Source organism: Spodoptera frugiperda, chromosome 1, assembly GCF_023101765.2.
Source record: "Spodoptera frugiperda isolate SF20-4 chromosome 1, AGI-APGP_CSIRO_Sfru_2.0, whole genome shotgun sequence".
NCBI lineage: Eukaryota > Metazoa > Arthropoda > Insecta > Lepidoptera > Noctuidae > Spodoptera > Spodoptera frugiperda.
In genome coordinates this window covers 11,388,143-11,400,070 of record NC_064212.1, presented here as the reverse complement: position 1 = coordinate 11,400,070, position 11,928 = coordinate 11,388,143, and the positions used below count along the sequence as shown (strand labels likewise).

Here is an 11,928-nt window from a genome sequence, read left to right as displayed (position 1 = left end):
TATACGTGTGATATTTAAAAAGATGGAATTTCACATTCACCTTTGGTTACCTGTCTTTGACAACAGTTTTCCTTAACTTGTGACTCGGTTCGATGCGTGATTCGTGTACCAAGTGGATTTTCGCGCGGAACTCATGAGTATCTACCTACTAGTTCCGCACCTACACATATAAATGTGTGTGTGAGTGTATGTGTGCATACATGTACATGTGACGCGTATTGCCTTCTTTTTAACAAAAGTATAGGTCATTCAGTTTTAAAATTCTCAGTAGGTAGATGCGTCAATTGTTGATGAATTTTTAATTCTATCGTAATATTATATTATAAACTATAAATATTTCTGTATTTGTTGTAGTCCCGGTATATCCGCTATGTTGTCCGCAGTTCCACCACTGAACCCCTGGGATATAGTCGAAACGTAATTCATTGAGTATTCAGACTAAAATATCAGCGTACAAATAAAAGCGAATTACATTGCTATCAGTATCAACAAAATGGGATCACATAGTTCAATTGATAATGTATATGCCTTACCCCGGGAGTGCTAAGACAGTTAGTCCACAAGCCATGCATCAAAACGGCGCACGTTTTTATTAATTAGGGCTGAACAAATTATTTATAATGAAGTATGTGACTTTCATTCTAGTTTTGTGCGTAATAAGGTAAGTTTTTGTTTACTATCTTTTCTTTTTAGTGCTAAAATGTACGTATAGACAGGATTTTCCGCGATAAAGATGCAAATTCCAGTGTCTACACGTGCTACAAAAGAAATTTTGTGTAAATTTCCTTATTATTATTGAATTTCAATTTTCGCATGATAGAGGCTCGGATGCTTTTCGAGTAGATTAGTGAAGCCGCGGTTTTATTATACCTATTATGGATTTAATCTTCACCTATTGTGTGCTATGAAAACTTTAACAATAGGTCCCTTCCTACAATCGGGTAAATGAAATGAATAAAATTATTTTTTTGAAGTGAGACTAAGTACACGCAACTTTGCAAAGTGTCTTCGTAAGAAATTCCGATAAGTGTTTACAGACGATTTACATCAAAATAAATAGCAGACTTTATTTTTGAAACCATCAAAGATGTGGCGTTTTTTCTGTGTAGATTTATTAGGTACCTAACAAGTTTTTAACTCAATACTAAAGTCACGACTAGGTACCTACGAATCCTACGATTGTTAAGCAAGTAAATCTTACTAATATTATAAATGTTAAAGTGTGTGTTTGTAACTTAATCACGTCAAAACGGCTGAAGTGATGACATTTGGAACGGGTAAATTCTACCTACCCTCCATCCTTCGGGAACGCGGGCAAAGCCGCTGGCAGAAATTAGTTTGTAAATAATTGTCATAGTGGATTTTTTGACGTATCTACGAATTTCTAACGTACCTAAGTACGTACAATGATTTATGAAAAATCTCCGTACTAATACGGAACACCGGCACGGATTCTGGGCTCATGGATGTGTACCTAATAGGGGTATTTGTACCCATCTACATGGGGCCCATAACTTACCTTACGGATTAAAAGTGGTTGTCATACTTAGTTATTATGTGTCCCTCTGCCTAACTTTATGATGAGAGCAAATAGATATTATGTTGTCCTACACATTAATGTTGACCTCGACCTTTTGATATTTATAAAACGCCTCTCAGACTAAATAAAACAACTGCGAATTGTTATACTGTATGATATCAGTTCTCGTACTACAAAATTATAAATGAATAACATAATCAGACCTTTATTCTTAAACAACAAAGTGCTAAATTAATACATTACAATGATTCCATTATTTTCCAGCGTTTTTGGCAGAGTGGCTGAAATTAAAAAAGATGAACTTGATAATTTAATAGTAGGCGTAACAAAAGCAGTAAAACCCCAACAAAGTATTGTAAACATTACGATTGCAGTGAATAATGTGAATAATAATACCGATAATAAGGTTCACGAGAATCCAATTGATGAAAACACGAATGTTACGAAGAAAACGTGCGACCCACGAGTCGAAGATAACCTACTAGATGCCAATCATACTAATGTAAATATTACAAGTAGAAATAAACCTTGTGAACCAGAAGCTAAAGTTGATAATGGAACAGCGTTGATATTAACACCGTACCTGAAGGAAGGTAAAGCAAGAGAGGCGAAGAGGGCTGCTAGGGTGGATTCGAAACTCTTTTTGGGATTCAAGAGTTATTCTGGCTTCCTGACGGTGAACGAAACATACAATTCGAATATTTTCTTCTGGTATTTCCCGGTGCTAAACAAGCCAGTGAATGACAGCCCATGGATCATCTGGCTCCAAGGAGGGCCAGGAGCCTCCAGTTTAACTGGACTTTTCGATGAAATTGGACCATTTACCGTAGTGAATTCAACTTTGAAACGTAAGTACCACAGGCCACAGGGTCATTTTCTATGAATAACGATCACTAGAAAAATTAAGCTACTTAATTAAAAACTTGCCTAAGGTTCTTAATATCTGAGATCGATTGACTTCCTCTAGTTTCCCCGAGCGAGTATTCGAGACACGTGTTCGATAGTTCCGTCAATGTTATCAATTTCTATTGATTAACGAAATGTCGTGACCGTATCGTGACATAGTTTCCTTTTATTCGATAACGGAAAAGTAAGTAGTTATTTCGTAATAACAACCATTGTGCTGGCTTCCTGTTGCAACATAACTGATAATTTGTCTATTTATAGCCGATTAATAAATTTCTACAAAGTAATTTATCGAATATAGTTCGAAAAGGTCAGGTGGCGTATAGCGTATCGTAGATTCATAGTAGGATTCAAATTGATTTAGAATTCATAGTTACGACATTAAGTTCCTAATTAAGGTCTTCTTACAAAGTAAAAGCTCACAAAGGATTTATACGAAAGCTTCATGCGCTAACTTCAGCCGCACTCGGGCTATTATAGCACATATAGTACGTACTACTATTGTAGTAAAACTATCTTAGGTTACTCGTAGTAGCGCAGTATCTACGTACAACGTTAATTGCCTATGATAGATTAACCGAGATATTTTTATCTTTTCTTCGAAGTTAGGCGTCAGGTTAATTAATAAAAAGTACTTACTTATTTTTCAACAGAACTTACCTATTATTATACAGGGAAACAAATAAATTAATTTATTATTCTTCTCTTATGAGTAAGACTGTCTGAAGTCTGCATTTATCTGCATCGGGTTAAATACCACATGATTAGTTTATTTTTGTTGATTTACTTAAGGTTAGTGATTGTGATATTTTATAGGTAGACAGGTTCTATTGTAGACAACAAAGCCTCTGTGCTGTCTTACGGTTACCTAAGTATACATACATAAATACTTACCTATAGACAACGCTCCAAAAAATGGGATATTGAAATGAGACTAAAAAATAACGGTCTACTTTAAATTAATGGAGAAAAGCTCCACTAGTTTGAAATGTATATCAGAATTGAAACGTATATCAAGTTTGTGTCACTGTTACATGTTGGTATTATGTGAGAAGGTAGTTCCCCGGTCGAACCGGCCCTTATTAGTTGAGTCGAGTAGCTAAAGCTCTAAAAATAAATTACATGATAGCAATGCAAATTGTAAAGTATCGCGACTTTTTTGCGATGACTAGGTGGCGCTAGTGAGACGTAAAGTCTTGTAAGGGCCTGTTAGTACCAATGACTAGACTAATATTTATTTCTGTAACGTTAATAAATTTAGATCCATGGCATACTGCTTAAAGTAGCGATATAATATAGTGTCATGACGAAATACGACAAATAATGTCATGGTGGCCCGAAGGCTTCTTGACTTTTTCTTACTTATTGTACTTTCTAAGATTATTTAGATACCATTTACAAACTGTGAAGGAAAACATCGCGAGGAAACCTAGGCTTAGATCTTATTACTTATAGGTTTGAAATCGTCAACCCGCATTGAGTAAGCGTGGTGATTATTGCTTAAACTTTCGCCGTGCGAGAAGAGGCCTTTGGTCGGCAGTGGCCACTTATAGGCTGTTGATGATGATGATGAATGACGAAATAAATTCCAGGGAACCCTCACACATGGCTGCACAACCACTCCTTGCTATTTATCGACAATCCTGTCGGAACTGGCTACAGCTTCACAGAACATAACGAGGGATTCACTACTAATATGGCTACGGTAAGCATACCAATACCTGCTAACTAAATAATTTTCAGTAAACTACGTTTAAAAAACCGACTTCAACCTCCTCTTTTTGTAGTCGGTTAATATACTAAAACCTACTCCTAAGTGTAACAAACACTTTTTCCAATTTATTTCACTTCATTTCTGTCGCATTTCTATCTACTTATTTTAGAGTTTACCTATTATAGGTGTAATTTAATTTCAATAACTTTTTTTACAGTACTCAAACCACCTCTTCATTGCTTTGAAGCAGTTTTTGCAAATATTCCCTGAGCTGAAGACGGTACCGTTGTACTTGGCTGGCGAGTCCTATGCTGGGAAGTATGTCCCTGCTATGGCGATGGAGATACACAAACGAAAGGAAAAACTGGGTTCTGAAATTAATCTACAGGTAACTCGTATCGGTTTATTTTTTTCTAATCGCGAGATTTGAGATTTTTCTCTTTGACAATTAATTTAATTTCTTAATCGAATTCTCTAGAAGGGACTAACAATTTCGCAGGCAGTAGATGGGCACTTGCAATTTGGGAAGCGCCTATTAAAAAGGAAATTGTGGTTTTTAATAAAAAGCTTAAATAAACATTGGTGTTTATAAAAACTTTTTATAAACACCAATGTTTATTGTTGTTGTTGTTTATATTTAAGCTTTATTTAAATTACCTATAACGTGTAAGGTTTTTTTAGGGTCTTATAATTGGCAATGCTTACGTGGACCCTGAAGTGATATCACATATCGCTTTGCCCTTCCACTACTTCGGTCTACTGGAGAAAGAGCAGCTTGAGATGGTGAAGCCTTTGATCGACGCGTTCCAAGAGTCAATCAGGAAGAATGACAGCATTGATGCTAAAAATGTAAGTTCAGTAATTTTAGAAAAAGAAAAACTATTCCATCTAACTAAGCTTCTGGTCAATTTATAATACTTAGCACCTGTTACACCACCTATCCAGATATTGTGAAACAAGTCCTTAATCCCTTAGAAATGTTTTTGAAAGCTCGGAAGATATTAAAGCCCGAATAATGAAATGCAACTCAATTTTAAGTTGTAGGTACTTAAAAATTGTGCTATCTCTGTCATTTCAGTAGCGTTTGAGTATTTGGTCATTAGACTAGGATGCCAACAAATAATTCGTAATCATTATCTTGAACTACAAAACTGAGTTCTGTTTTTCTCTAAAAATAATATAAAGTTAACTATTAACTTTTTCTTCCTTCCCCACAGAAATGGAACAGTTTAGTATCAGTACTTCTCTTCATATCCAGTCAGAAGCACGGCTACAATTTCCTTCGCGACGATCTCTTTGTCGGGAAGTATGTCAGCTTCCTGAAGACTACACCTGTCAAGAGGGCCATCCACGTTGGTGACATCAACTTCGAATGGGTCAACATGACTGTGAATGCATACTTGGCACCAGACTTCTTGAGCTCCACGAAACCGATGTTCGAAAGACTTTTGGAACATTATCGAGTGCTTGCTTATTGGTTAGTGTCTATTTATTTTATTTACTATCGTGAAACATATTGAATTAGGTAATTAATTAAGTGATATAGCTTACTCACGTATTTTTATGGAGGTTAATTATGGTTAAGGGCCCCCCCGTCGTGGCTTGAAAGTAGTTGAGCAATCTCCTATCTAATTAATTTAAGTGCTATATTATTGAAATTGGTTTGTAATGTTTTGTTAAGCCTGGTCGCAAGTGTGACTGTCGAGCAAATTGATTTCGGGTTAAATTTCTGAATTGAATAAATTATAATGGGTTTTTGATTATCAATTTCTCAGTAATGGCAGTGAACCCAATATAATAAGAGGTTACCCCTACGTAGCTTGGTATTAGGTAATTGGCTATAGCAATTTAAGTTGTTCACCATCAAGTGCGTGTTGCATTTAAGGCTTTAAATTGTGTGATTAGCAGGTAAATATTACCTACAGCAGTTTATTAAACAAACGATCTTCATTCTAGCGGACAGTTGGACCAGATGCTGCCGTGTGTGTTTACATCAGAGAACTACCGCACTTGGAGGTGGAGCGGCTCCGAAGAGTTCCTCAACGCCACCAGGTTCCCCTACATTTTCAACAACAGACTCGCTGGGTAAGTATTAACTTGACATAAGGTATGATATGCATTCCTCTCAAGGACCATAGTTGTGAGAGTGATAGTAAGCAGCCAAAAACTTCTTACATTGTTTGGTCTTCAAAATGATGTTTAAAACCTTGCATTTGGACTAGTTTCTATGTACGGTGTTCTAGGTCTAGATTCTAGAAGTTGTGTACATACTTACACATATTAATGGTAAAAACAGAGGAATAAATAGTACCCTAGTAATAGTGGGACAATAAAATAGTGCTCTGTAATATCTCCTGTTACGTCTATCCATTATTACGCCTACCGAGTTTGGGTAGTATAATACCAAGCCCCTTTAAAGTCTTTATTCAGTAGACGTTTGGCTAATCTGCGTCAAACTAGCCACATTGCTCAAAATCGACCAAAGCAAAGCTATCTATTGACAATAATCTCTTATTCCAGATATCACAAGACTGGTGGACGTCTTACTGAAGTGGTATTCCGCGGAGCTGGTCACATGGTGCCGCTAGACAAGCCAGCGCCTGCAGAGAACCTGGTAGCTCGGTGGACGCACAGCAAACCGCTCAGTCGTCGATACGGACTGCTCGAAGGCTCATACATCCAAGAATACATCAGGAACAACACTATACTCCACTACCTCTGATCATATTATTTATGTTTCTATTTAATAAACAATTTTTATATGTATTTTTGCTGCTCAATTTTTCACCTACGTAGATGCTGAAGACACCACTCCTACTTATACCTATCTATCAACATTATTTAATCGATTTTCTACTTTACTGCTAACTAATTAGGTTGAAACGATAGACTACAGAAAAAGTTTGAAGAAGCTTGATGTACTTACCAGTGTCCGATTGCATAGAGGTCATTGAACTATTGTAATAAACCCAATCTCAGTAGATATAGATGTCGTAATGCGCATGATTGATTGATTAAATGCAAGGTAATTATATGTATATTAGTAAATATTTTACTTTCGTGAATTAGTTATGGTAGGATGCCTCAATATACGTGTGAACAAAACCTAACTTTTGAAATCAAGATGATTGCATATCCGTCTGTTAGTAAGCCTTTAACTGATTATTAAGAAACGAAGATGTGTAATTAGAGGTTTGTTTAATTTATATTTATATTGTTCTCTATATCTTTGTATCGTTTTAAATTTAACTTTCTAAGAGTCTCAGAGTCTTACACATCAGTTGCTGGCGCCGTGAGAAACACATTGTGTTTCTTTTAATATCAAATTACGTATTTAATTTATTGTTTCAGTTTACTTGGCATACTTAAACACGTTATTATTATATTATAATAACTTTTAGTCAAGAATGCTAACTAACGTCGTTAAATTAATAGTTTCTTTCGATCTATCTGCGTAACAGCTAGCTTAAAAAAGGTTTGCTAAATTATTACAACATTCTACTATAAAACACTATTTTTACGCACTATTTACCTACATAGAGATAATAATAATAATGCGTGATTAGTTAAGCGTAGGCGTAAAATTTTTATCTACATATTTTATTCAAGTTATTAGATTTCTCGAGGCTTACTTAATATCTAATTTTGGACTTGTGTTTAATCATTCTTACTTAGATTCAACTAATTATTACTAGTTCTATTTTTAACACAACATTTACTTACATCTAATGGATTTGCGGTAAATCCCTGGAATAGCCAAAGCAGACAAAAAGTAATTAAATACGAATTTAGCTCGACCGTGACTGACACTGTATTTTTTTCTTAAACGTGATTAAACGTCATTGCACTTGCACTAGAGAAGTAAATACTTAGCTGAAGTAATTATACAAACGCACATAATATTATGTAGATTATGTCATGACGTCACTTAGCTCTGTTGTGCAATTTCTCTGATCGCCGATTGTCACGCGTTCGAATCAGACCAGTGATTCAGTCCGGTTTGCGAACCCAATACAGGCGAACGCGATCGCAGCTCGATTTAAAATACGAAACGGAAAAAATAAACACAAAATCGTATTAAAATTTTTAAAAGTTTTCACTTAAAACCAAAGTTATTTGTGGTGCAAAATGCAAGTGTTCGTTGGATTATTTTTATTGGCAAGGTAAAGTTATTTTTAATTTAATAATTGTTATTTGTAATATCCTGTTGTTCACATCTGTGGTTAATAATTATTTTACTTACTTTAAAGTTTAGCAATAACATAATTGTTAGGTTGTTCACGCATTGTAATAGATTGGTAAATATTGGCAACCATATGTACCCATAGTTTAAATGATATGCCTGTTAGATTCAACGCACTGGCCATTCAGTGTCGTTGCACTTGCAAATAGTTTAAATTGATTGATTCATTGTCGTATCAATCAGGGTATCAGAGTACAAACGATTGTGTTCTCACAAGGAATTGGTAAGATACAAGTACATCGATTAGGTAATTTTAGCACCTAGGTTTAGCTTTACAGCTTAGTGGCATGTTATCGTCACAAATAAGTATCGATCTAGGCTTGCTAATGTTTGTTTACATGCGTTATCAGTTAGGTATGGGTATTTGTGAGTGGTGTCTTAGTTATTTATTTTCTCTACAGGTACTTACAGTTACATAGCTAGATAGTTACATACTATAGGTCTATAAGCATTTCACCATGAGTTAAAAGCAAAATGATATTGTTGATTGTCTTCGCATAATTTAGGAGTTTTTGGTAGGCAATTATTTTAAAGATATCTAGTCACTAGAATTTATTGTGTCGGTAAGTAGATACAATTTAAATAGATAAAGTTAATTAAATAAAAATATACGTACCTTACTTATATAAAGTCAAGGCATGTCAAGGTACTTATAATACGGTTAGTATTCAGTTATTTCGTGGAAAATGTGGAGTGCTTGAGTAATTGTTTAAACTGTTTCATTTCAATGTAAATTCAACGTATTTTTTCTCAATAGTCATGGGTTGTTTGTTCTCATTGTTTTAACGTTACTTCATATATGTATAGGTACCTACATATATGCCGCAATATAGGTACATAAGATACCAAACATTTATTTCTAAGGCGGTACCTTAGGTAACTAGATAAGTACCTATACACATGAAGCAAATACAATTCATGAGGATACATAACTATAAGTCTTCGTGTGTACTAATAAATACAGAAGTCCTGTTTAGTTTATCAATCCAGGAAGTGGGTTCCTACGTGTAGGGAATTAGTCGGGATTAACCTTTATGTCTTTATCTAAGTAGGTGCCTTTATGATTATTATCAAACCACAAACAATGGCGCTGACCCCTGTTTTGTTCACGCTCGACAAAAACAGGTTTAATATCACGACTTAATATTAATTATTCAAACCACACATAACAATCGTAGACATAATAAATAATAAAAATAATGATTGAGTAGAAATAGGCAGATCGTGTTTATAAATATTCAAATGCCATACCTGGCAACCCCAGTTTGAGCGGGAAATCAATGTTATTTTTTTTTTTCAGCCTGTCACCATGTTTAGCAAGATCCCCAGCCCTGATTCTCACACAACTAGTGAAAAATAATTTAGCAGAACAAGCAAGAAACCTTTCTTTAGTGGATCCAAAGTTATTTTATAATAGAACAAGTTATTCCGGATTCTTCACTGTTGATGAAAAGTACAACTCGAATCTATTCTTTTGGTACTTTCCCGCGGAAAACTATAAACCGGACTCGCCATGGATATTGTGGTTGCAAGGAGGTCCAGGATCCTCGAGCCTTGCTGGACTCTTCGATGAGATAGGACCCTTTGAAATTAAGAACAAGGAATTGAAATGTAAGTATCATAATACTTAGTATTAAATGTTACTAGTTTAGTATTAAACTTTCCTAATTGTTAAATTTTGGTGATTACGGAAATCTATCCATATTACGGAAAAAGAGAGATATTATTAAATGTACCTATATGACACTTCTTAAAAAGCATCCCGGTTTACCTATAGCCCCGAAAATATTTTAACGTCAAATGTTATCAAAATAAGACCAAGAGGATTGCACTATCAAAAACGTATCAGAATTTATGTGGTGCCAAGTTTGTTATTCTTCAAACCGTTATGAGCTCAAATTAACAACTTTTTGTTCAACGGTAAGCGGGCATTCCCATGTCCCTAGATTACGACATGTGTGACGATGACACACGGACACACCTTTTTAGTATTCACGGAAAGACGCAGCGATGAAATTGTTGGGTAGATGAGGAAATCCTGAGTGAATTATTGATTAAAGAAATAAATAAATATGTAATGAGTCAAAACGATTAAAGCACAACACTTAATTACATCTATCAAGGTGTCTTAAAGATGCGTAAGTTCAATGTTGTGAATCTTCTATTAGGTCAGTTGGTTTAAGTGGTTTCCTTAAAGAACTGGATTTTGTTAATAAGTACCTATCTAAAAATAAGAACTCCTCCTACCTAGTTGTATCAATTAACTTTTACATCGGAGACAAGGTGACATTAAATTATGATACGGTAATTTAAAAGCCAGTCAATACAAATTTTCGATGTAGGTAAATATTATTTTGGACTAACAAAAGTAAGGCTCCATTGCTGAATAAAAAATTGGACCGTTTAACAGATGGGGACAATGTTTTTTTTTATCATATTTACCGTTTAGAACATAATGTTACTTAATAGGTACTTAACCTGCATGTATATGCATAAATTGATAGCAATTAGTATCAAACGTGAAGAGTTTTTGTTTGGTTGGTTGAACGTACTAATTTTGGGGTTAAGGCACGAGATTGAATTGAATTCACCTCTATTTTGTGACTTTACTGACATTGTTATAGAATAATGTTGAAAAAGTTACAGACACATAGGTATTTGTATAGGAGGTGCAAGACCTTATTAATTTAGTTTTTTTCCCATATCGGTACTGATGAAATCACCTTATTGATACTAGCCTAGCATAGGTATTAAGGCACTACCTTTATATGTATTTAGTTAAATATCTCTAGATATTATGTACTCAGATTGCCATAATGAAATCTGCAAGCCAAAACAGTAGAATGCAAAATTGCGAATCTTCTGGCAGGATGATAACTGCAATTTCCTATGACAATAACACAATTGCCGGTCGCTCTAACTGGCCTGGGAAGATGGACCCACTGCGAATTGATGCGCCTGCACATTGAATGATGCGATAGATACCTATCTAGAAATCTAGCCATATAGAATAGATAAAATATTTTTCATATATATTCTTATATCGCTTTGAGGTTGTTGGATAATGTGCTTTTCCATAAAGAAAGGCCGACTTTGTTTCGTGTAGGTAAATTTGGCCGGATTTGTCAATTTACACATTCGCTAAAATTATAGAGGTCCTTGTTTATGATCGAAATCAATAACTTATCTCAAACTCAAACCGTCTGGGTTTGAGTCTTTCCAAAGATTTTGCATTGGATTAAGAATTTCATTCACACGCATTTCATCATGTCGTAGATGAGTGTTTCCAACTCCTGTGCTGTGTTTACACTTCTTTCACCAGCTGAGTCAGTCTTTGTTATGTAAACCTTTAACTTAGTAAGAACTGTTTCTTAGAACAAATTTTTAAACCTTTACACAACTGTTGACAACGGTTGTGGGTGACCTATTTCTACCAGATGTTAATCCTAAATGGAATGATGCCACATCCTCTTTTTTATAGACTTGTTGCGGTTTTAAATACTTCGTGAATTCATTGTATGCTAT

At 34.9% G+C, this 11,928-nt stretch overlaps 2 protein-coding genes across 2 annotated transcripts in view; both read left to right on the top strand.

The window, feature by feature from the left end:
* The first annotated feature begins 414 nt into the window (after nt 1-414).
* Nucleotides 415-6,926, top strand: LOC118273157 (venom serine carboxypeptidase). The gene is made up of 8 exons (XM_035589973.2): nt 415-661; nt 1,805-2,388; nt 4,039-4,151; nt 4,378-4,548; nt 4,842-5,009; nt 5,378-5,637; nt 6,117-6,245; nt 6,681-6,926. The coding sequence occupies exons 1-8, from the start codon at nt 621-623 to the stop codon at nt 6,880-6,882; spliced, it is 1,668 nt and encodes a 555-aa protein (XP_035445866.2). The 5' UTR covers nt 415-620; the 3' UTR covers nt 6,883-6,926.
* A 1,216-nt stretch (nt 6,927-8,142) lies between these two features.
* Nucleotides 8,143-11,928, top strand: part of LOC118273153 (venom serine carboxypeptidase-like) — a 20,683-nt gene continuing 16,897 nt past the window's right edge. Inside the window, exons 1-2 of the mRNA XM_035589970.2 lie at nt 8,143-8,323; nt 9,704-10,014. Coding sequence (XP_035445863.2) covers nt 8,289-8,323; nt 9,704-10,014 — 346 coding nt within the window. The 5' untranslated portion in view covers nt 8,143-8,288. The remainder of the gene's footprint in view (nt 8,324-9,703; nt 10,015-11,928) is intronic.